This window comes from Phyllopteryx taeniolatus, chromosome 4 (assembly GCF_024500385.1).
Source record: "Phyllopteryx taeniolatus isolate TA_2022b chromosome 4, UOR_Ptae_1.2, whole genome shotgun sequence".
In the NCBI taxonomy this organism is placed as follows: domain Eukaryota; kingdom Metazoa; phylum Chordata; class Actinopteri; order Syngnathiformes; family Syngnathidae; genus Phyllopteryx; species Phyllopteryx taeniolatus.
Window position 1 is genome coordinate 3,891,266 of NC_084505.1, and position 26,220 is coordinate 3,917,485.

Here is a 26,220-nt window from a genome sequence, read left to right on the forward strand (position 1 = left end):
ATTCACCACTCCCAGTTAAAGTTTAATGTAAAACCGATGCATAAAACAAAGAAGAATTAAACATTCTATATTTAAACAAAGCAGTGTCTCTTTTTTAATGCAGCCCTATGGGGGGGCACAAGTCAGTACAAACTGTAGGCCGGTCCCAAGCCCGGATAAATGCAGAGGGTTGCGTCAGGAAGGGCATCCGGCTTAAAACTTTGCCAAACAAATCAGAATCAGAATCATCTTTATTTGCCAAGTATGTCCAAAACACACAAGGAATTTGTCTTCGGTAGTTGGAGCCGCTCTAGTATGACAACAGACAGTCAATTTACAGAACACTTTGGAGACAGAAAGACATTGACAAAAAAAAACAAAAAAAACAGTCACTGAGCAGTAAAGTAAAGTTATAAGTACTAGTTATCTGGTAATGCCGGTACATTTTTATTTATTTATTTATTTTTTGGACAATTGTGCAAAAAGATGCAGAGTCCTCAAGCACTTAGAGCAATTCGAATGACTAATATTGCAATAGTCCGGTGCAATGACGATTGTGCAAAGGGCGCTGAGACTTCAAGGAGTGTATGCGGTTTAAAGTGACGAGTAGTGCGATAATCTGGGACAATGTTGGTTGTGCAAATGTTACAGATACTCCTCAATCAGTGTGCAAATGGAGCAAATGCTACTCTGGCATGAGTGGCCAGTATATGCAAATATGAGCATTCATCCAAAGAATTCCATACCAGATCGGTCGTGGCCCGGGTTAACAACGTCCGCCACCGGCGCCGTCAACCTGCAGGGCGCCGTTGGAAATTCAGCTACTGTGGATCGAAATCAAAGAAGAAGAAGAGGTGGAAAGCGGGTTCTTCGGTAGAAAGAGAAGAGGAAAGCACAGAGCCTAGAACTGAATGTGGGGACTTTGAATGTTGGGACTATGACAGGAAAATCTCGGGAGTTGGTGGACATGATGATAGGGAGAAAGGTTGATATATTGTGTGTCCAGGAGACCAGGTGGAAAGGCAGTATGGCTAGAAGTTTAGGGGCAGGGTTAAATTATTTTACCATGGTGTAGATGGGAAGAGAAATGGAGTTGGGGTTATTTTAAAAGAAGAGTTGGCTAAGAATGTCTTGGAGGTGAAAAGAGTATCAGATCGATTAATGAGGCTGAAACTTGAAATTGAGGGTGTTGTGTGTAATGTGGCTATGGCCCACAGGTAGGATGTGACCTAGAGGTGAAAGAGAAATTCTGGAAGGAGCTAGACGAAGTAGTACTGAGCATCCCAGACAGAGAGAGAGTTATAATTGGTGCAGATTGTAATGGACATGTTAGTGAAGGTAATAGGGGTGATGAAGAAGTGATAGGTAAGTACGGCATCCAGGAAAGGACCTTGGAGGGACAGATGGTGCTAGACTTTGCAACAAGGATGCAAATGGCTGTAGTGAACACTTTTTTCCAGAAGAGGCACGAACATAGGGTGACCTACAAGAGCGGAGGTAGAAGCACGCAGGTGGATTACATCTTGTGCAGACGATGTAATCTGAAGGAGGTTACCAACTGTAAGGTAGTGCTAGGGGAGAGTGTGGCAAAACAGCATAGGATGGTGGTGTGTAAGATGACTCTGGTGGTGGGGAGGAAGATTAGGAAGACAAAGGCAGAGAAGAGAACCATGTGGTGGAAGCTGAGACAGGACGAGTGTGTGCAGCTTTTCAGGAAGAGGTGAGACAGGCTCTCGGTGGACGGGAGGAGCTTCCAGAAGACTGGACCACTGCAGCCAAGGTGATCAGAGAGGCAGGCAGGAGAGTACTTGGTGTATCGTCTGGCAGGAAAGTAGAGAAGGAGACTTGGTGGTGGAACCACACAGTACAGGAAATCATACAAGGAAAAAGGTTAGCTTAGAAGAAGTGGGACACTGAGAGGACCGAGGAGAGGCGAAAGGAATACATTGAGATGCAACACAGGGCAAAGGTAGAGGTGGCAAAGGCCAAACAAGAGGCATATGATGACATATATGCCAGGTTGGACACTAAAGAAAGAGAAAAGGCTCTATACAGGCTGGCCAGACAGAGGGGTAGAGATGGGAACGATGTGCAGCAGGTTAGGGTGATTAAGGATAGAGATGAAATATGTTGACTGGTGCCAGCAGTGTGCTAGCTAGATGGAAAGAATACTTCGAGGAGTTGATGAATGAGGAAAATGAGAGAGAAGGGAGAGTAGAAGAGAGAGAAGGGAGAGTAGAAGAGGCAAGTGTGGTTGACCAGGAAGTGGTCAACCGACCCTGCCAAGATCCATGCAGTCGTTAACTGGCCCACTCCCACCACCCGCAAAGAACTACGTTTTCCTTGGATTCGCCAATTTTCTACCGTCGATTCATCCGTAATTACAGCAGGGTCGCTATTCCCCTCACTAGCCTCATATCCACCAGCTCCCTCTTTCAATGGACCCTTGCACCATCCCAAGCATTCAGTAGACTCAAGACCCTGTTCACCAGTGCGCCCATTCTTTGCTACCCCGACCCCTCACTCCAGTTTGTGGTTGAGGTTGACGCCTCGGACAAGGGGGCAAGGGCTGTCCTCTCGCAGCGAGACCCCAGAACCCAGAAACCTCACCCCTGTTCCTTTTTTTCCTGTCGTCTGTCCTCTGCCGAGAGGAACTACAGTGTCAGCAACCGAGAACTACTGGCCATTGTATGGGCTTTGGAAGAGTGGAGGCACTGGCTGGTGGGGACTGAACTACCATTCATCACTTGGACAGACCACAAAAATCTCTCTTACCTCCGTTCCGCCAAACGCCTTAACCCTCGACAAGCTCGCTGGGCTCTCTTCTTGAGCAGGTTTAATTTCAATCTCTCCTTCCGTCCTGGCTCCAAAAACAGCAAACCAGATGCCGTGTCTCAACTTTACTCACCCCACACCAGCCCTGACAAACTGGAACCCATACTTGCTTCCTCGTGCTTCGTTGGAGCAGCCACTTGGTAGATCGAACAGGTGGTTAAGGAGGCCCAAAAAACTCACCTGGATCCCAAAACTGGGCCTCCAAACCGCCTGTTCGTACCAGATTCCGCACGCTCTGACGTTCTTCAGTGGGCTCACAACTCCAAACTCACCTGTCATCCTGGCATCACCCACACCATTCAGTTCATCCGGCAGCATTTCTGGTGGCCCAGCCTTGTTCATGACACCCGGGAGTTCATCCAAGCCTGCTCCGTCTGTGCCCGAGGGAAGTCTTCACACCTGCCCCCAGCTGGGCTGCTGCGTCCATTGCCTATCCCTAGCCACCCTTGGTCCCATATCACTCTGGACTTCGTTACCGGTCTACCTCCTTCTGTAGGTAACTCTATCATTCTCACTATTGTCGATCGCTTTTCCAAATCTGTCCATTACGTACCCCTCCCCAAACTACCATCCGCCTTCGAAACTGCTAACCTCCTTGTCCAGCATGTCTTTAGACTCCACGGTATTCCCATCGATATTGTCCCTGACAGAGGTCCTCAGTCCTCATCCCTGGTATGGAAGGAATTCTGTAAAGAGGTGGGCGCAGCAGCCAGCTTCTCATCAGAATATCATCCGCAGACCAACGGCCAGATGGAGCGGGCAAACCAATCCCTAGAATCAGCCCGCCGTTGTGTTGCATGCAACCCCTGCTCCTGGAGCTCATTCATACCATGGATTGAGTACACAACTCCCTCATCAGTTCCGCTACCGGTATGTCCCCATTCATGGCTTGCTATGGTTACCAACCTCCATTATTCAAAGAACAGGAGCAGGCATTGGCAGTCCCCACAGTCAAGGATAATCTCCAGAGAATCCAGGCAGTGTGGAAAGACGTCCGAGCGGTCGCACGCAATAAACAGGTCGCGGACCGTCATCGCTCCCCGACGCCCGAATACAAGGTGGGCCAATCTCTCTGGCTTTCTTCTCACGACCTCCCGCTTCAAACTGAATCCCGTAAACTCACTCCCCATTTCATTGGCCCTTTTGCCAATTACCAAAATCATCAATCCCACTTCCGTCCAGTTGAAGCTTACTCAGTCCTTAAAGATTCACCCAACCTTCTACGTCTCATTGCTCAAGCCTGTCTCCACCTGTGCCCTAAACCCTCCGGCCGAACCCCCTCAATTCCCCCGCATTATTGACGACCAGCCGGCCTTCACGGTGTCGCACATCCTCGACGTGAGGTCGAGGGAGTGGGGATTCCAGTACCTGGTCGACTTTTGGACGACTTCCATGGGCCAGGGAAGACTGGCAGGACGCCGGGAGGCGTCCGTTGAGAGGCTGTCATATACTGCCCTGCAGTTCCATTATTGGAGCCGGGGAGGTGCTTTGCGTCCTCTTCCTCTCCCCCCTCCCCTCTCTGTTTTCAGCACCTGTTTCCAATCAGCCTTATCACCACCGGTCTATAAGCCTGCCTGTTCCAGGAAATCCTCGCCAAAGTATTGCAGTTACTTCCAGCGGTACCACAGCCCATTTACCTCACGTAAGTCACTCTGTTCTTCGTTGCCTTGTTTGACTCCTGTGTCTCCTTGTTCTCGGTGTTTCCCCCCGGTTTCCTGATCCACGTCATTCCTGCCGCCAAGCCAGCCACATGTCCTCACCACTGCCTGCACCTGTCCACGCCACCGCCTGCCAACCAACTTAGGCATTCAATGTTGGTTTTCGGCCTTGCCGCTTACATGCAGTGATTTCTCCAGATTCTCTGAACCTTTTGATGATATTATGGACCGTAGAAAATGAAATCCCTAAATTCCTTGCAATTGTACGTTGAGGGGCACGGTGGCCGACTGGTTAGAGCGTCAGCCTCACAGTTCTGAGGACCCGGGTTCAATCCCCGGCCCCGCCTGTGTGGAGTTTGCATGTTCTCCCCGTGCCTGCGTGGGTTTTCTCCGGGCACTCCGGTTTCCTCCCACATCCCAAAAACATGCATTAATTGGAGACTCTAAATTGCCCGTAGGCATGACTGTGAGTGCGAATGGTTGTTTGTTTCTATGTGCCCTGCGATTGGCTGGCAACCAGTTCAGAGTGTACCCTGCCTCCTGCCCGATGACAGCTGGGATAGGCTCCAGCACGCCCGCGACCCAAGTGAGGAGAAGCGGCTCAGAAAATGGATGGATGGATGTACGTTGAGGAACATTGTCCTTAAACTGTTGGACTATTTTCTCACGCGCTTGTTCACAAAGAGGTGAACCTCGCCCCATCTTTGCTTGTGAATGACTGAGCAATTCAGGGAAGCTCCTTTTAAACCCAGTAATGGCACCCGCCTGTTCACCTGTGGGCTGTTCCAAACATGTGTTTGATGAGCATTCCTCAACTTTTTTGCCACTTGTCCCAGCTTTTTTGGAATTTGTTGCAGCCATAAAATTTTAAGTTAATGATTATTTGCTAAAAACAATAAAGTTTATCAGTTTGAACATTCAATATTTTGTCTTTGTAGTGTATTCAATTAAATATTCCAACTTCATTGGAATTGGGGTTGTAATTTAACTCATCTTATTAGGTATATTGTAAACCTGGAAAAGTAGACTCTACTTATTACACAAATTTAACTCGGCTTTTTAAATAGACTGCCAACCCTGGATAAGTAGAGTACTTCTACTACTCATTTTACTCAGCTTGTTAAGTACAATGTAAACCCTGGATAAGTACTTGGTAAAATTGAATTACAGTAACTAACTGTCAACAGTATTATATGTTGACTTTTTTTTTAATTAAATGTTTTTATTCATTGTGTTGCTGATGACTGGAATGTCACTCTATTGCATACAACCCACAGTCAGGGTTTGATGAAAAAAATTGCAACACGAATTTAATACCAGACTTCTATAAGACACACATTCAACGAACTACGGGTAACATAAACACACATGGTCAATGTTATGTTAATCCTTATTGTTCATGACCATTAAGAATTAACGTCTTTATCCCAGCAACATTTTATGGCACAATGCATGCCGAGAGCCACGCGGCTTCACGTATCCGCTGCAAGCACAATAGAGTAACTCTCTGTGTGGCATGATGTAAGACAAAATCCCATGGTGCAGTAAAAACTGCAGTTAAATTAAATTATGCATAATCATCCATCCATCCATTTTCCGAGCCGCTTATCCTCACAAGGGTCGCGGGAGGGCTGGAGCTAATCCCAGCTATCATCGAGTAGGAGGCGGGGTACACCCTGAACTGGTTGCCAGCCAATCGCAGGGCACACATATAAACAAACAAACATTCGCACTCACGGGCAATTTAGAGTCATCAATTAACCGACCATGCATGCCTTTTGGGATGTGGGAGGAAACCGGAGTACCCGGAGAAAACCCATGCAGGCACAGGGAGAACATGCAAACTCCACACAGGCGGGGCCGGGGATTGAACCCCACACCTCAGAACTGTGACGCAGACGCTCTAACCAGTCGTCCACCGCGCCGCCTATGCATAATCAATTTAAAGTATTTCACAGGTTTGTGGTAAATAACTGTAGAATTTACAGGAATGTCTAGCAGTGTGCTTTGGCTCACAAAGTTCAAAATCAGATGCCACTCTGTCAAAACTGGCTCATTCTAGATTTTTTGCGCAGCTGTCTATGACAGGGGTAGGGCCAATGTACCTGCATCGTTTGAGCTCAAACACAATTACAATAAGATAAGCAATGAAAAAGTAAAATTTTCTCAAATTTCTCAAGTAATACTGGTAAATTAGTAATACAAAATCAGTTGGTTTGGCCTACTGACTGGACATAAAAAACACAATTCCAATCAGAGTTCAGTTTAATCAGAATTAACAAGTAAGGCTAACAAATTAGAAAAAGTTAAATTATATATACTCGTCTATTTGAGTTCAATACAAATCTGGGTTTAGTGTGAAGCTGTGAAAGATGCAGTGTAGCAATCGCTCAGTCAGCATCATAATAGATAATAATAAGTAAAATAAAATAAAAATATACTGTCACATGATGCCCCCTTAACATTTACGCCTGCCCGCTCAAGTATGCATGCCTAGAACCGGCCCTGTGCAGTGTAGTCACATTTTGATATTGCAGGAGTGGATACTGGTCGCTTTTGAATACAACAAATGAGGGAATGAAAAGTTAATTTTTGGCTTACATTTGCAACGCTTGAAAACCATTCCCTTAGTTAGTACTGAACTTTCCAAAGCCTCAACACAGGACGTCCCATCACTACTCGATATGGAGTAAAACATTATTCACCAAACATTTGTGCCCAGTTAAACTCGTCTCAGTGCACGCTGAAGCTTCTCCAAAGAGCTTAGTTTAGCATAGGGTTCGTGAACGAAGTGTTACGTGTGGGGAGTAGCTGGACCCAAGAGCAGGCGGAGGCAGATGTAAAATGTTGAACAGTTTATTGAGGAAAGGTTATGGGGGTGGTCCTGGATGTGTTGGCAGGTGGCGGCGTGGACAGGTGGCAGGCAGTGGACAGAACAGGCAGCTGGCTTGGTGGCAGGAATGACGTGGGTCACGAACACAGGGGAGCACTGGGAACGAGGAGACACAAGAGTTAACCTGGGAAGCGAGGAACAGTATAGCTTACTTGACATAAGGTGGGCTGTGGTACCGCTAGGAGAGGCTGCAATATTTAGGCGAGGATTTCTGGGAACAGGCAGGCTTATATCCACCGGTGGTGATGAGGCTGATTGAAGACAGGTGCTGAAAACAGAGAGGAGATGGGGGAGAGTGAGGACACAAAGCGCCCTCCCGGCTCCAATAATGGAACTGCAGGGCAGTATATGACACAAAGAGACAATTTCAAGAGCCTATTTTTAACACCATCCATCCATCCATTTTCTTTACCCCTTATCCTCGCGGGCTGCCTATTCCAGCTATCTTTGAGTGGGAGACGGGGTACACACTGAACCGGTCGCCAGCCAATCGCAGGGCACAAAGAAACAAACAACCATTCGCACTCACATTAACACCTACGGGCAATTTGGAGTCTTCAATCCATGCATGTCTTTGGTATGTGGGAGGAAACCGGCGTGCCCGCAGAAAACCCATGCAGGCACGGGGAGAACATGCAAACTCCACACAGGCTGGCCCGGGATTTGAACCCCAGTCCTCAGAACTGTGAGGCAGATATGCTAACCAGTCGCCCACCGTGCCGCCTTGTGTGGGTTATTTTGTGCAAAAATCAAATATACTGTATATACCTGTTTTGAATTTTAAATAAAGCATATTTTCTTTTTGCAATTACAAAGGGTTCCATGAATGTGCATGTGAAACTTGCAGGGTTCAGTACCTCCAAAAGGTTTAAGAACCACTTTGTTGTTAGACAACCAAAAAGTGCTGATAACTATGTTGTGTTGGATATGTGCCTTGTTATAGGTAAATTTACTTGTATTGAAGTGCGGTTCCACTTGGAGCGTCAGATGGGCTACTACCTGATCCAAATGTACATCCCGTCTCTGCTGATTGTTATTCTATCATGGGTCTCCTTTTGGATTAACATGGATGCAGCCCCAGCCAGAGTGGCGCTTGGCATCACTACTGTCCTCACAATGACAACACAGAGTTCAGGCTCCAGGACTTCATTGCCAAAGGTCAGTTTTGGAGCATTTTATTGTTTAGCTTTTGTTTGGTTGGCGTTCATTCAAATGCTTCTCACACCTCCTGCCATCCAAACACAATTGGACAGTTAGAGTAGGTTTTTAACTCAAAGCTTGCGGATGGTATTATACTGGAAATCGGCTCAGATGAGCGGATGGATAGGAATCAATTATTAAAGACAATGACTCTCATTACAGTGCATGAGCTGGTCACTGCGATTACATGATAGCAGTGTTTACTTACAGTATTCATTTAAATTACTGGCAATTGGCTTCGCTTTGTAGACCAGACTGACAAAACTACAAAACCAAATATTGAATATGTAATAGAATTCAGTACACAGAAATAATATAGGATTTAATTGATACTGCATGTATTTGAGCTTTTTATTTTATTTATTTTTTTGTGTGTCTTACAAAGGCTTACACTGTGACCATGACATCTCAACTATAAAACAACAAAGTGGAAATGAGAGTGGTAACAATATTCTAATATATTATAATTATTTCAGTCATATAGCAGACATTGTCACTACATACCATTTATTATATTTTGGATGGCTGGGCCCTCGTATATTCAAATTTATACTGTTGTCCAACAACTAAGAATCTCATTATTCTAGATTTATTTGCTGTTGTCTTTTTATGGAATCTAATTTGATTTCAAGGATGTGTTGATTAAGCACACTGTTTATCTGTTGTCTGTGTGTGTGTGTGTGTGTGTGTGTGTGTGTGTGCGTGTGAGAAAGAGCCCTTTGTTTTTCTTCTGGTATCTAGTATGTATGAGAAAGAAATCAGACATGGAGCACTTTATGTAACCCTTATTCAGCATGCCCATTTCTCTCACACATACTGTACACATAGACCACATAAAAGTATGTGTATGTGTCTGTTGAGGCACAAGGAGGTTTATCATGTTCCCAGTGCCAAACAGAGTTTTGCACTCCACTATGTTACGCATGTCTGAATACGGCATAATTTCATTTTTAAAAATGGGTCACATCCTCTGACACTACAGGCATCAGTTGCACAACCAGTAGCTCCTACCCTAAAATAATGTTTGAAAAGTTTTTAGGACAATATACCAGGGCTATGTTGTCAAACCTATGACTTATGTTTGACAGTGACGGTTATGTGGGCTTTTCGTATGAATTAATTGAGCATGAAAACATTCCTCGGTTCATATCCAAATCTGGGCCTTAACTATTAGTTTTGTGTATCTCACAGGTCTCCTATGTCAAGGCCATAGACATCTGGATGGCAGTGTGTCTACTGTTTGTTTTCTCTGCACTGTTGGAGTATGCTGCGGTTAATTTTGTGTCAAGGCAACATAAAGAGCTGCTACGATTCAAGCGAAATCCCAAGAAGAGCAAGGTATGGAAAGATACTCGGGGGTGAGGGGGGGAAATGCTTCTCTATGTGTGTATTTTCAACAAACATACAATAAAATAGGATAGTCAAGTTATCTTTGTCATCTTAAAGACATCCGATTCGAGGCTACCTCCCTGTGGTGGCATGCTAGTATTGCAGTATGCTTGCAGTAACATGAAATGATGACTGAGCACGATTAAGTTTCCCACCTCATTCTGTGTTAGTGCATGGCTCTGCATGGCTGCATCACACTAGTTGCGTTGTTGTTTTTTGACAAGTCATCTAAACAGGATGAGCCTGATGTTGGTGCATGATTTTTTACAGGCATGTGCACAGACATTTTTGGAGGCAGGTGCTCAAGCTAAAAAAAAAAATAACAAAAAAAAAGGCACCCATCGCCAAAATTATTCATACTTAAATACAGTAGGATGTATTTAACATGTATTTATTTCTGTTAACACAATCAACACAGTCAATAATACAACTATTAACAAAGGAGGTAGGAAAAGAGGCTTGATTGGATATAAAAAGTCAAAACACCCCTGTTCAAATTAGTATATGTACAAGTATAATGAGTATATGTACAATTCTGTCAAGGACTCAAATAAATTCCTGTTCGATTTCAAAACACTTTGGGTAAAATTGAGGACATAGAGGGTAATTTAAAAAATATATTGATTAATTTATAAAATAGTGGCTGAAGCAAAAAGGGCACTTTTTTTCAAGGTCAAAAGGACAGGTGCTTGAGCACCAACTTGTGGCTATATGTGCACATGCCTTAATTTTTGTGTACAGAGAGAATCAACTCAGCATTCAGTCAACATGCAGCAGTTATTTAATATTTAATGCAGAAATAGTTTTTACTTCTGTTCAATGTTATGGAAAAATGGTGGAACATATATTTGTTCCATTTTAGATTACAGTGAACCCTCGCTACTTCGCGGTTCGACTATCGCAGATTCACGACTTCGCAGGGTTTTTAAGTTATATAGATATGGACATTATTTCACGAATGTTCTGGAAAAATCTCGAAAAAATCGAGATAAGTGTACACCCAAAATTGCCCCTTAAATTCTTTAATATATTAATAATAAATAGTATTTCATCGTGTAAAAATGGAAAGCGTCTTGCATAACACAAAGCATCACATCTTGGTGACATAGCGCATTGTACACAGGCTGCTATTGGTCCATGGGAAGAAGAGGACCAATCGCAGCATCACATTTTCTAATCGGAGCTGTGATTGGCACTTTGACTGTTGCCCAGCATCTCTCCTTGTCCCATCTCGGAGTCTCGTCTTTCTTTTAGCATCAAGCCTTCACATCGCGTGGTTGTATTTTACACTGTGCTGTGTTTGTGATCTTTTGTGTTTCTTTGTGTTAAACTTTGGTTCAATTTTCAATTTCCATTTCAGTCCTTGAACCTAACTCCCGCGATAAACGAGGGTTCACTGTATACCACTTCTCTCTGCTGAACAAAACAAAGCTGAGTTGTAAATCAGACCGCAAATTATTGGCGAGGAAATTATATTTGTCAAGCAGTTTTCTCCTTTAGGCTTCTGTGTAGCATTTCTTTTTCAAAATGTAGCTTAAAACTAACATATAAAACATATTGTAAATGAGAACCCTAGTGTTATATGGAATGCTTTACCATGTATAGATAAATATTACAAATAATGCATGATGAATAAGGGCGAAAAATATCAAGTATGTAAAATGTAATAATGTAGATTTAACATATCTGTAGTTGCAAGTATACTGTATGTCTATTGTCAATTTTACTAAAACTGTAGCAGGTAGTTTAGAATTAGATCCACACCAATAAAATGTCACAAAGAAACTTAGTGACTTAAAATGTAACGATAATGTAGAGTACATTGACTGAATGAATGAGTATATCCCATACTTGGTATTGGATGTTTTTTATTTTCCCCTTTTGGTTTCTCTCTGTTGATTACTGGTGTGCATGCTGTCGACTGGTAGAACAGTGGAGGTGCAGTTGATGCAGATGAGCTAGCCGAATCCCTCCATCGTGTTAACATTGACAACGGCCTCAAGGCATCAGACCCTCTCTATGGATCTATGAACAACATCTACAGCACCAACTACAGGGTAATGAATGGCACAATACATGGTGTGTCAGCATGTACCTGCATGTGCATGTAGCATAATGCAACCAGTGTATTGTGTGCCTTCAGCAGCCTTCCTGCGAGTAAATAAGATGGTCAAGAGGAGATGTGGACATGGTTATGAGGAGAATGTCAGTAAGAGAAAAATGTTAAGACAATATTCTGCAATATATTCAAAATATTGTAAACATTGCACCAACCTTTTTTGTCATGTTTTAAATACAGTACATAATTGCTTGTATTGTGAGCAAATACCAGACACAGTCAAATCCAAACACATATGGCCAGATTAACTCAGATCCCAAATAGCGTGTGCTAAATTGCGTGTCCACGCTACCAGATTGCTCGCACTGATGGTGGGCGTGTTGCATGTGATCTACTAAGATTGCTATGTTTGATTTACATCCAAAATAGCGGGGAGGAAATTGCGTGTTCACTCACTATAACAGATTGCGCACGCTTTTGGCAGCAGGTGTAAAGTCTGCCGTATTTAAGAGGGTTTTGCACTTTAGGTAGCTCTGATTTTTTTTACCAGAAAAGTTTGGGAAAGCACCATAAGAACAAAATGAAGTTTGAAGTGATGGAATTGTAAATGTTAGTGGAAGGGGCAAACAATCATATCACTGAGTTACAGAAAGGAAATTTGGGGAAGCAACTGAATAAAAGCCATGTTTTGTTTGATTTAAAAGTAAAAAGTAAAAAGTATTAGCCCTCTTCTCAAATTCTTATTTTTTACATAGTTTCCCCCACTTTAATATTTAAGATCATCAAACCAAATTTAAATATGAAACCAGGTAACCCCATTAAACATAAAATGCAGTTTTAAAATGATTTTATTTATTAAGGAAAAATAAGAATTCAAAGTTACTTGGCCCTGTGTGGAAAAAGTAATTTCCCCATAAACCTAATAACAGGTTTGGCCACCCTGAGTAGCAACAACTGAAGTCAAGCATTTTCGATAACTGGCAATGAGTATTTTACATCTCTGTGGAGATATTTTGGCCAACTCTTCCCGCTGGAGGATTTTCCAGCATGAATGGCGTTTTTAAGGTCATGTCACAGCATTTCAATCAGGTCCAGACTTTGACGAGGCCACACCGCAATATTCATTTTATTTTTTTAAGCCATTCAGAAGGTGGCTTGCTAGTGTGTTTTGGATTGTTATCCTGCTGTAGAACCCAAGTGTACTTCAGGTTGAGGTCATGAGCAAATGGTCGAACATTGGGTGTGGTCAATGCGAATGAACCAAAAAATATGATTCGCCACATTTAATTCAGGAGGCTGTGACGTGCGACATGCTCTGACACCGCAAGAGACTGCGAGATTTCCCATACGAGATTTTGCCGGCTACGATGCAAAATCAGATTAGCAACCCCGCGACTTAATTTCCTCCTCATCCTTTTTTTGTTTTTCTCTTATTATGGGGCTGATTATTATTGATTACTTTTTTGCAATCCATGCTGACGCCAAGATACCATTGTGAAACCACTTGGGAGATTTCATCGACGGATTTTTCGATCGCTTCATCATGCAAGCCAGCAGAGCCCACCATAACGACTGCAGCAATCCGCTGAAAAGACGAAAGGCTAAAGGCTTCTTTGTACTCGCATGGACGGCGTAGGTGCTATGTGGAACCGGGAGGAACGCTGAATAGATCATCACAGCATGTGACTAAAACAGACCAATCACGAGAGATGATCTCCGCGGCATTCAACGCGCAGCAACAATTTTTGCCGTGTGCGTGTTAAGCGACGCAGCGGTGCCGCGCGGGCCAATTCGTCGGTCACGTGATGCAATGCGGGCGCTGTTGGCCGCGCGACCGCGGGAGTATAAAGAGCCCTTAACCCGTCTACGAGCACTTAAGATTTACAACTTTGCTCTCCCGATGCCCATATTCAAGTCCTCTCCTCCATAGACAAGAAGCTATCACTTCTCGATCTATTACACCAGGAGATTAAGGAGCTCAAAACCCGCTTGGAGTTCACGCACCAACAAGTCAGAGAGCTAAAAGAAGACATTGCTGAACTTCAGTCAGCCATGAAAGCGATGGCAACAGAGGTAGAAGTTCTCAAGAAAGAAAACAAAACAAATCAAAGGAACAATGCTGGATTTACAGTCAAAAGCTTGCGGAATAACCTCATTTCCGAGAGTACACCTGATAATCCAGAGGCTCAAGTAAAAAACTTCATGTCGACAGCGCTGACAATCCCGAAGGAGACACTCGCTAATATCACTTTTCACCGAGTACACAGGCTAGGAGGACCGTGAGGAGGGAGTCATCCCTGTCCAATCATCGCCAAATTTGAACATTTCGACCAGAAAGTCTTTGTAAAGTCAAAAAGACGGGAGCTGAAGGGTACACAATTTGGGATGAATGACCAGTTTCCACGCAAAATAGAGTGACCCAAACTCATGTATCCTCGAATTAAGAATTGCCGGCAACAAAGAAAATGCGCTTCACAAGTTGAGGACAAACTATACATAGACGGTCAACTGTTCCGTGATTCCAAAGTCACCCCTTGGCTCTTCTAATAGATGAGTATTTATTTCAAGTATGCTCTAATATTTGGTATAAACAGACCCTTTCTAAAAAATTTGAATATCATGGAAAATGTTATTTATTTTCATAATTCCATTAAAAAAGTTAAATTTTCATAAATTATAGATTCAGGGCCCACAATGTAAACTATTTCAATAATTTATTTGTTTATTTTTACATAATCTGGCTTCCAGATAATAAAACCCATGAAATCAGGAATTCATAAAATTAGGATACTGTGAAGAAATCATTCTCAGTTTTTGTAGAACAAAAAAGAAATAAATTAGGGTCACATTAAATCAATCAAAATATGGTACTTTCAAAACGATACTTAATCTTCAATACTTGGTTGGGAATCCCTTTGCTTTAATCACTGCCTCGATGCGCCATGGCATTGAGGCAATCAGCCTATGGCATTGCCTGGGAGTTATGGAAGCCCAGATTTCCTTGATGCTTGCTGTCAGTTCTTTGTTTTTGGGTCAGGTGCCCCTCATTTTCCTCTTGATAATACCGCATAGATTCTCAATGGGGTTTAGATCCGGCCAGTCAAGCGCTGTGATGGCATGGGCCCCAAACCAGGTTTTGGTGCTTCTGGCGGTATGGGCAGGCGCCAGGTCCTGTTGGAAGATGAAATCTGCATATCGATACAGATCCTCAACAGAAGAAATCGTGAAGTTCTCTAAAATATTCTGGTAGACTGTTGTGGTGACCTTTGATTTAAGAAAGCTGAGTTTGCCAACACCTTTACTGGACATTGCACCCCAAATCATGACTGACTGTGGATATTTCACACTGGACCTCAAGCAGCTTGGGTTCTGGTCTTCACCCGTCTTCCTCCAAACCCTTGGATCTGGATTCCCGAATGAAAGGCACACTTTTCTTTCATCGGAAAAGAAGACTTTGGACCTCTGGCGAACAGTCCCGTTCTTCTTCTCCTTGGCCCAGTTGAGACGCTTCCTGCGTTGGCTCAGACTCAAAAGTGGCTTGACCCGAGGGACTCAACAGTTGTAGTCCATCTCCCAGATGCGTCTGAATGTGGTGGTTTTTGAAGCTGTGACTCCCGCCTCATTCCACTCTTTCTGGATCTCTGCTAGATTCTTGAATCTTCTCTGTTTGATAATCCGCTGAAGCTCACGGTCATCTCTTTTGCTGGTGCATCTTCTCCTGCCACATTTTGTCCTTCCACTAGACTTTCCATTGATATTCTTGGACACAGCACTCTGTGAACAGCCAGCCTCCTTAGCTATTAACCTTTGTGGCTTACCCATCCTTTGGAGGGTATCAATGATGGTCTTCTGGCCAGTTGTAAAGTCTGCAGTCTTCCCCATATTGAACCCAACTGAGACAATTGAACCAAACTGAAGCAATTTAATGACACCTGCGGGAACCTGTGTAGGTGCTTTTAGTTTAGTAGATGATTAGTGTATGACACTCAGTTTAATACATTTATGGCTTGCAAAATTTGGGCTGATTTCTTCACAGTATTCTAATTTTTCGAATTCCTGATTCCGTGTGTTTTATGAGCTGGAAGCCCAAATGATGTAAAAATAAACAAATAAATACTTGGAATTGTTTAAATTGTGGGCCCTGAATCGATACTATATGAAAACTTTTTGAATGGAATTATGGAAATAAACTTTTCCATGATCTTCTTTTTTTGGAAAGGGTCTGTAGTGTCGAAGAAATGTGTAGTAATTTGTTTAGGGAGAAAAAAGGGAATTGCGCACGTCGTATTGCACCCTCCACTCACTGACATGGGTCATTTACCTTGTTTTCTTTTTACTTATTTTTCTCTTGGGTATTTCTTTTTCCTTTCTTTATGGCACCCCCCACAGGTAAGTGGGGGAACTTACCAAATGATCACCCCCACCTCCCTGCTCCCACCGTACGCATATGTACAACCGCAACTCCAATGAAGTTGGGACGTTGTGTTAAACATAAATAAAAACAGAATACAGAATACACCCCTAATATTGATGATCCAAGTTTTATTCACACACTTTTTTTCAAATCTGACCCATTTGTCAGCTATTTCAACAATTATTATAGGTGGTGACTTTACTATAGTACTTAATACAACCATAGGCTGCTCAAATTAAAAAAATTCCCAACAATCACAGTCTTCCCGTATATTAGATAAATTATATTAGGCATATGGAGAATAAAAAATCTATCAAAAAGGAATACACTTTCTTTTCTTCAGTTAACCGCTTCTTCTCTAGAATTGATTACATTCTCACAAATAAATCAATTGCTCAAAACAGCACATCTAAAATACATCCAGTAATAATTAGCGATCATGCTCCAATTTCTCTCTGCCTCAAACTTGAATCAAAAATGATACCTTCTCTAACCTGCCGCTTTATTACTTCTCTACTGAAAGATCCAGAGTTCGATATATTTGTAAGGAAGGAATGGGAAGATTTTCTAGATATAAATGATTTCACAACTATATCCCAATTCTTACTTTGGGAAACAGGGAACGCTGTAATTAGAGGCAAAATCATTTCATACTCTTCCTACAAGAAAACACAAGAACAAAAATTAGAAAGAAAATTGGAGATAAAAATTAAACAACTCATGCAATGAACTGATTTACACACCTATTTAAGAATATACTTTATAATGCTAAACAACAACTTGATTGCATATTATCAAAAAGAACGGAGTTCCTACTCCAACAGCTAAGATATATAATTTTGAGCACAATAATAAATCAGGAAAATTTCTCGCAAACCAACTTCAACGGAACAAAGAAAAAACACAAATTGCATCTGTCTAAGATTCAGATGGCAAATTTACTCAATCACCACAGGATATTAATGATATATTTTACAACTACTACAGTAGCTGATATTCATCTCATAATAAGCAGAATAAACATGACATTGAAACTTTTTTCAATAAACTAAACATCCCTCAATTAACTTCGGAAAGTGAAGTTTTTATATGCCCTATTAACCCTCGCAGAGTTACATAAGGCTTTAAACACTATGGCAACAGGTAGAGCTTTAAGCAATGATGGATTTTCCTCATTTCTGGTTTATACTAGAACCACTATTTTTCAGAATGCTGATAGGGCTAAAAGATAAAGGCCTATTTAGGAGCCATATGAATGCAGCCGCAATAAAACTACTACTGAAACCAGGGAAAGACCCCACTCATCCAGCTAATTACCGACCGCTGTCACGAATTAATACGGGTATCAAAATCATATCTAAGGCTTTAGCCAACAGATTAGAAAACATTCTCCCGTTGTTAATACATTTTGACCAAACAGGATTCATTAAAGGATGGAGTTCCACCAACAATGTCAGGCGACTGATGAACCTAATAAATATGTCTCAGCGTAATAATCTAAAAACGATTGTCTTGTCACTCGATGCCGAAAAAGCTTTTGACAACGTTAACTGGTCTTCTCTTTTTTGATTCAGAAAAAGGAAGGGCCACATGAGTTCGCATCATTCGTACTGGCTGGCGCGTACATCCCGCCTCAAGCTAACACGAACGCCGCACTGCTAACGCTCGCCGAACAAGTCAACGAAATTGAAAAAAAACACCCGGACTCACCCCTCATTATTCTCGGGGACTTTAACAAACCTAAACTCGACCACGAACTCCCTAAATACAAGCAGCACATCGACTGTCCTACCAGGGAAAATAATACTTTAGACCACTACTAAACTACGGTAAAAAACGCATACCGCGCTATTCCTCGTGCAGCCCTGGGCTCGTCTGATCACTGCTTAATTCACTTAATACCGACGTACAGGCAAGAACTTAAATGCGCGAAGCCTACAGTGAAAACAGTGAAAAAGTGGACAAATGAAGCCAAGATGGAACTTCAAAACTGTTTAGACTGCACAGATTGGAGTGTCTTTGAAAATTCAGCTGGCAGCCTGGATGAATATACGGACACTGTCACATCCTATATCAGTTTCTGTGAAGAGGTTTGTGTACCAACAATATCTTTTCGCACATTCAACAACAACAAGCCGTGGTTCACTGCTAAACTTAAGCAGCTTCGCCGAGCTAAGGAGGACACATATCAGAGCGGGGACAGGGCCCTGTATAATCGAGCTAGAAACCAGCTTACTAAAGAAATTAACATTGCAAAAAGAAACTATGCAGCAAAGTTGGAAAAACAGTTTAGCGCAAAGGACTCTAAATCAGTCTGGCATGCATTCCAATCGCTGACTAATTACAAGCGACGATCCCCCCAAGCTGAGAACAATAGCACACTAGCCAATGACTTGAATACCTTCTACTGCAGATTTGAAAAGGACAGTTTCACACCACACACTCACCCGGCCGCACCCGCGACCACAATCACACCTCTGACTTCTGCGTTAACCATTCATGAACAGGATGTGAGACGCATCTTCAAACAACAAAAGATTAACAAAGCGGCAGGCCCGGACCATGTGTCCCCATCCTGCCTCAAAGTCTGCGCGGACCAGCTCGCTCCAATCTTCACTCAGATCTTCAATAGATCTCTGGAACTGTGCGAAGTTCCATCCTGTTTCAAACGCTCCACCATCATTCCAGTCCCCAAGAAACCTGCAATCTCTGGTCTGAATGACTACAGGCCTATCGCTTTGACATCTGTGGTCATGAAGTCCTTTGAACGTCTCGTGCTGGACCACCTCAAGAGTGTCACAGGTCCCCTGCTGGACCCCCTGCAGTTTGCCTACCAAGCGAACAGGTCTGCGGATGATGCAGTCAACATGGGAATGCACTTCATCCTAGAACACCTCGACAGTGCAGGGACCTACGCGAGGATCCTGTTCGTGGACTTCAGCTCAGCGTTCAACACTATCATCCCTGAACTCCTTTCATCCAAGCTTCTCCAGCTCAGCGTCTCACCTGCCATCTGCCAGTGGATTTACAGCTTTCTGACGGGCAGGACACAGCAGGTGAGGCTGGGGGAGACCATCTCATCCACACGCAGCATCAGCACTGGGGCGCCCCAAGGTTGTGTCCTCTCTCCGCTGCTCTTCTCTCTCTACACGAACGACTGCACCTCAACGCACCCGGCTGTCAAACTCCTGAAGTTTGCAGATGACACCACTGTCATCGGCCTCATCAAGGACGGTGACGAGTCTGCATATCGACAGGAAGTGGAGCGGCTGGAGCTGTGGTGCGGCCGACACAACCTGGAGCTGAACACGCTCAAGACTGTAGAGATGATCGTGGACTTCAGGAGGCATCCTTCGCCACAGCTGCGAAGGAGCTGTGTCAACCGTCGAGACCTTCAAGTTCCTGGGAATTACAATCTCTCACGACCTGAAGTGGGCGACTAACATCAACTCCGTCCTCAAAAAGGCCCAGCAGAGGATGTACTTCCTGCGGCTTCTGAGAAAGCACGGCCTGCCACCGGAGCTGCTGAGACAGTTCTACACAGCGGTCATCGAATCAGTCCTGTGTTCTTCCATCACAGTCTGGTTCAGTGCTGCTACAAAAAAGGACAAACTCCGACTGGAACGGACAATCAAAACTGCTGAAAGGATTGTCGGTACCCCCCTACCCACCATTGAGGATTTGCACGCTGCCAGAACTAAGACAAGGGCGTGCAAAATCCTCTCGGACCCTCCGCACCCAGGTCACCAGCTCTTCCAGCTCCTTCCCTCAGGTAGGCGCTACCGATCGATGCAAACTAGAACTAGTAGACATTCCAACAGCTTCTTCCCTCTTGCGATCAACTTCTTAAACACCTGACCTACAATTCCATTACAACATGCTGGCAATTTTTTGACTTTGTTGTCACATTTCTGTGGGGTCAATTATGTATTACTCGTGCACTCACTGTAGTTGTCTCGCCATGCTGCACTATTTTCATATACTGGCCACTCTTGCCAGAGTAGCATCTGCTCCATTGCACACTGTTTGAGGAGTATCTGTAACATTTGCACAACCAACATTGTCCCAGATTATCGCACTACTCGTCACTTTAAACCGCATACACTCCTTGAAGTCTCAGCCCCCCTTGCACAATGGTCATTGCACCGGTGTATTGCAATATTAGTCATTCGAACTGCTCTAAGTGCTAGAGGACTCTGCATCTTTTTGCACAATTGTTTTTTGTCAATGTCTTTGTCTCCAAAGTGTTCTGTAAATTGACTGTCTGTTGTACTAGAGCGGCTCCAACTACCGGAGACAAATTCTTTGTGTGTTTTGGACATACTTGGCAAATAAAGATGATTCTGATTCTGATTCTGATAGATTTTTCCAAATAAACAGGCTCAACCAATACTAAAAAAAACAATAAACTGGAAAAATAAACAAGCTATAAACATTAACCAATGGCAAGAGCTTGCCATAGAGTAAATAACACTCGAAAATATGGCTGACTAAGAAAAGTTGTTCATATTTATATTAAAATGGTGAACCTTGAAGGTTGATTCTGTTTGCCTGGGAAAGAATGTCATACAGTAATGTAATGTCATGTGTAATGTAAATCCAATGTAATGTGACCAAATCATTTCTTGTCATTTTAGACCCCTGTGCACGCCATAGGGTCACTTGCATGCATTTTAATCCCTATCCCTCTGGATCTGCGAGGTCGGCCTCTGGGGATGCTGGACCTTTTTCCCCCTCCTCCTCTTGGGTATGGTTTTGTCCGTCATGCCCTTCTGGCGGATGCCGATCCTGGGGCTGCTCTCCGTCCCCGGGTGCCGGGGTGGTGGCCTTGGCCCTACTCCAGGGGTCTTGTCCTGGTCTCCGGGTGGGGCTTGGGAGCCGTGCTGCTGCGTCCCAGGCCTGTGCCCTCCTCTTCCCTCTCCCCAGAGCGTGACGCCGTGGTCATCGGCCTTCTCTCCCTCGGGCTGTGTCGGGTCCCCGACTGACGTGGGGCTCATGGTTGGTGTCAGCGCCTCCCACCTTCTGGCCCTGTTCTGGTCACTGGGCTATGGTTGGTTTGGGTGGGGGTCGGAATTAGCTGTAGGGTGTGTGGGGTGCCGGCTGATCAGGCCAGGCCGGACCCGCAGGAGTCTAGCCTCTTACTTCACACACACTGCACATTTCTAGTACTCGCACTGGACGTACTCCGCACATTGGGCACACTCATATCTTATTCAGGGTCCCCTGGGGGACTGGCACCAGGTATGGTGGGGCGGGCACCGGGCCGGGTGCTGGCACATCTGTGCTGGTTTCCCGTCTGGTCGCCCCCCGAATCCCCCACCCGCACCCCCACACTCCCTTCAGTGCTCTGCCGGTCCTCCAGTTTTAATGCATGATACACCCGTCTGTGGGGGAGGGCAAGGGTGGGCTGGGGAGGATACTCGGCCAGGTGTCCCGGCACTCTGGCCTACTCTCTGGTCAACCATGCCTTTCTCCCGCGGATTTTTAATGCACTACATACATTCACACATCCTGGGGGTGCTGGTTGGCCTGGGTGGGGTTGATGGTTGTGGGTCAATATTGGCATGTGACTGTCTCGCCTCACCCCCTCCAGTTTCTCCAATTTTAATGCACTACACCCCACCACACACAATCACGGGACAGGGATAATGGTTCCCAGTCGGGGACTTTATAATAGTAATAGGCTCGGTGGTGGATTTTGACATTTCTGTTGGCTTGACTCCTGAGGCCTGTAACCCCCCTACAGTTGTCAGGCCGCGTAGGAGTGGGGGTTTGCCCCCCTCCCCTTTGGGCCCTGCCTTCCTCTCCCCTCTCTTGGCGCCCTCGCCCATCCTTGCTCACGACGGGCCCTTAACATGGGCTCGCTTTGGTGGGCTATGACCGTTTTTGGGTGGCTGCTGGCTCATGCGTTGAGCCCTGTTGGTGGGTGGGGCCCCCATGCTCTCCGGGGGCGGTGGAGGTGGGAGGGGAGGGGGGGCTTGCTGGTTGGGGGTTTGGGGGGGGGGGGGCGGTGGTCCGGTGCCCGTGTCCCTCCGTTTGGGACTGGTCGGGGTACTTCGGTCGGGCTCGGGACCTCCCTAGGTCCTGGGGGGTCGGTGGCGTCCCCCTGGTTGGGTCCCCTGCTGGACGGGCTCGCTGACTCGGCCCCCCATGTGGGAGGGTGGGGGCTCACCCTTCCTCAATGTGCCATCTCCGTACACCAGTTGACTAACATGCATGTGATATGGTGTTCGTTCACTAATAAGTTCGATAGACACACTACAGGCTTTAATTACTTGTGCTGGGATCACTAACAACAGCACAGACTATACTAACATATCAACTCACAGGTTCTTACAGGTGTTTAGACACAAAAAACAAATCCCACCCATCACTCCTCAATAGCACTGCCTTGCTCATTTTCCCACATCCTGTCCTGACCTTTTCTGTCCTCTCTTATCTTCTTCTTCTTCTTGGTTAGTTATTGCATGTCCTCCCCAGGTGTGTGACCCATCGGGCAGGAGGCGGGGTACACCCTGAACTGGTTGCCAGCCAATCGCAGGGCACATACAAACAAACAACCATTCGCACTCACATTCACACCTACGGGCAATTTAGAGTCTCCAATTAATGCATGTTTTTGGGATGTGGGAGGAAACCGGAGTGCCCGGAGAAAACCCACGCAGGCACGGGGAGAACACGCAAACTCCACACAAGCGGGGCCGGGGATTGAACCCGGGTCCTCAGAACTGTGAGGCTGACGCTCTAACCAGTCGGCCGCCATGCCGCCACTAGGAGTTTTAGTCCAGGAAAAAACCCACAAAACAATAATATATATATATATATATATATATATGCACGGCAAAACTGTTCCAACACAAAGTCATACAGATCCACCACTATGCAAGACCATGCAGCTGAACAGGACAGGTTTATATCAAATGATAATTTTAATAATAATAATTCATGACTTAACAAGGAGGACCATTACTTTTTCACACAAGTAGTCCAGGTAGCTTTGAATACTCTTTTTTTCATGAATAAATAAAATCCCCGTTTAAAAACTGCATTGTACGTTTTATTCGGTACGTCTGATATTTATATTTGTTTGATGATCTTAAAGATTAAAGTGGAGAAACTATGCAAAAATATATTTGAGATGGGGGCTTTTTCACGGTGCTGTAACTCATCCCAAGTCCATTCGATGTATCTGGCCGTCCTGTGTAAAATTGCATTTAAAACTGGGAAAGCACACCCGAAAAACTGCTCTGCAGAGGACAGTAGCAATGGTCACACTCCGCTGAAATGACCTGGCTGCAAGGAAATACAGAGTTGAAAGGAGTTTTGTCGATGAAATGGGATGACTCCACCGCTGTGTTTGTGTTTGTACCTGCCTATCGGACGCGGTATTTAAAGACACAAAGTCACCCATCACAATTCATCTCAGGATTGATAAATCACATTGTGCATGCTAAATTTATCTATTAGAAGATACTCCTCCGAGAACCTGCAAAATGAGCTGCACAGTAATATTGCTCATGTGGCTGATACAATCCTGGATGTGTCCAGTTAGTAGATCAGCTTCCACATCTGTTTTGCATGAACTTTCAAGTTTGCATCCGTTTTAGCACATGCAAACCCTTAGTAAATCAACCCCACCATAAACAATGACCACCAGTGTTGGGGAGTAACTAATTACATTTAACGAGATGAATCACAGGCGGCACGGTGGGTGACTGGTTAGCACATCTGCTTCACAGTTCTGAAGACCGGGCTTCAAATCCCGGCCCCACTTGTGTGGAGTTTGCATGTTCTCCCCGTGCCTGTGTGGGTTTTCTCCGGGTACACCGATTTCCTCCCACATCCCAAAAACATGCATGATAGGTTAACTGAAGACTCTAAATTGCCCGTAGGTGTGAATGTGAGTGCGAATGGTTGTTTGTTTCTATGTGCACTGCGATTGGCTGGCGACCAGTTCAGGGTATACCCCGCCTCTTGTCCGAAGTGAGGATAAGTGGTACAGAAAATGGATGGATAGATGAATTACAAAATGTTATTGTAATCAATTACATTACCGGGAGAAAATGTCTCATTAAATTGCAGTTGCTTTTGGAAATTTCCATGATTACAATTTTCGTTACACTTGAAAAATAGCTGAAAAAGCTTGGATTATTGTTATTATTTTTTTCCCATATCACGTCCTCCTTCTAAAACCGAGCTTGTGATTTTCTCTCTGTGGTCATGTACCATTCTGCCACAGTCTCAAACATAACATATTTTTCCCAAATATGACCTTGTGGTGCAATCTTAGCTTTTCTGACATTTTGGAAAGGTTAAACTCATAGTTACACTTTTGAAAACATTAAATAACATTGACTTTTGAACATCGCCTATTTGGATTTTGTATGTACACACCGAGCCTGTGTGGGTTTTCTCCGAGTTTCTTCCCACATCCCAAAAACATGCATGGTAGGTTAATTGAAGGCTCCAAATTGCCTGTTGCTGTGAATGTGAGTGTGAATTGTTGTTTGTTTATATGTGCCCTGCAATTGGCTGGCGACCAGTTCAGGGTGTACCCCGCCTCTCGCCCAAAGATAGCTGGGATAGGCTGCAGCATGCCCGTGGCCCTAGTGAGGAATAAGCGGTACGGAAAATGGAGAGATGAATGGACTTTTGAACAGTTTCATCTTTATAATTTTTGTCTTTTTTATTGAACAATCACTTATCTTGTTTGTCATATGAAGCGTTATCGTCTAAACTGTAAACATTTGTCATTCGGTCAACATGGTTTCATGTTTTCCACATGCTGTACACATATATACGTATATGTGTATAAATATACTGCATGTGTAATGCAACAAACACATTTTTATTTGATATTTACCTTTCATCATGTTTATTATTTGTTTAAAAAACAAATATGTGGTTAATTCCAAAATATTGATCCATGATTTTAATCCACTTTTTTATAGGAAACATTCACGCATCCTGTTGATGCATTCATTCAAAATTAAGAAAAGTAATCAATCTGTAATCAAATGTAATTAGATATGTTCTATGAAAAAAGTAATTGAAATAGTTACACTACCATAACATTTTCAACTGTTTTTTAAAAACAGCTGACATTGTTACGGAGCCCCTAATGGGACATGGAAAAAATTTCTTTTTAGTGGTTCTGTACATTGTGGTATTAAACAAAACATGTTGGACTCTATGGTCTACATATTATACCGTATAGGACAAGCATGTGTCCTGATCAAGAATTCAAGTCATCTTTAATACACAGTTAATTCGCTAAGGTGGAACACAATCTGTTGTGGGAAGTTTGTCAACCTTTGATTTATTGGGATTAAGAAAAGAAATGGTAAATGTAATTTATCCTTTCGGGGGGGTGAAGCTTTTGTCATTATACCTTTATTAATTGTACAATCAATGTTTTATGTAACATGTTAACATTTTTAATTGTCATTCAAATTTGAAAAGTTGCTGTTAACAATAAGGGGGGGAATAATGGAATAAATTGTAAACCTTAACTTTGGTGAAAACAGTGGAACAACTTAATTTACTATTTATAATTGATTTCCTATAGGAAACTTACTTTGAAATGACAACAATTTGGAAGTTCACCAGCGTCACACAAAAGGTTGTGTTAGACTTTGGAGGTTCCAATGCATTATCCTTTTTTTTTTAAAATAATTTTTCAACATTATATTATTTATTTAACAAAACAGTATATTGAGCTCGTCCAATATCTTGGTAAATTAGAAGCGCGTGCAATAAATGAAGGTAATACAATGAGATGCCTGCTGCTCTC

At 43.8% G+C, this 26,220-nt stretch overlaps 1 protein-coding gene across 6 annotated transcripts in view; it reads left to right on the plus strand.

Moving 5' to 3' along the window:
* glra3 (glycine receptor, alpha 3) overlaps positions 1-26,220 on the plus strand; it is a 140,805-nt gene that overhangs the window by 112,163 nt on the left and 2,422 nt on the right. For 2 of the 6 annotated variants that reach the window (XM_061772076.1, XM_061772078.1), the window contains 3 exons: positions 8,309-8,523; positions 9,757-9,903; positions 11,883-12,011. In XM_061772076.1, coding sequence (XP_061628060.1) covers positions 8,309-8,523; positions 9,757-9,903; positions 11,883-12,011 — 491 coding nt within the window. Of the gene's footprint in view, positions 1-870; positions 4,457-4,556; positions 4,628-8,308; positions 8,524-9,756; positions 9,904-11,882; positions 12,012-26,220 lie in introns of those variants that run through there. The other 4 variants (XM_061772073.1, XM_061772074.1, XM_061772075.1 and 1 more) reach the window with 4 other exon arrangements.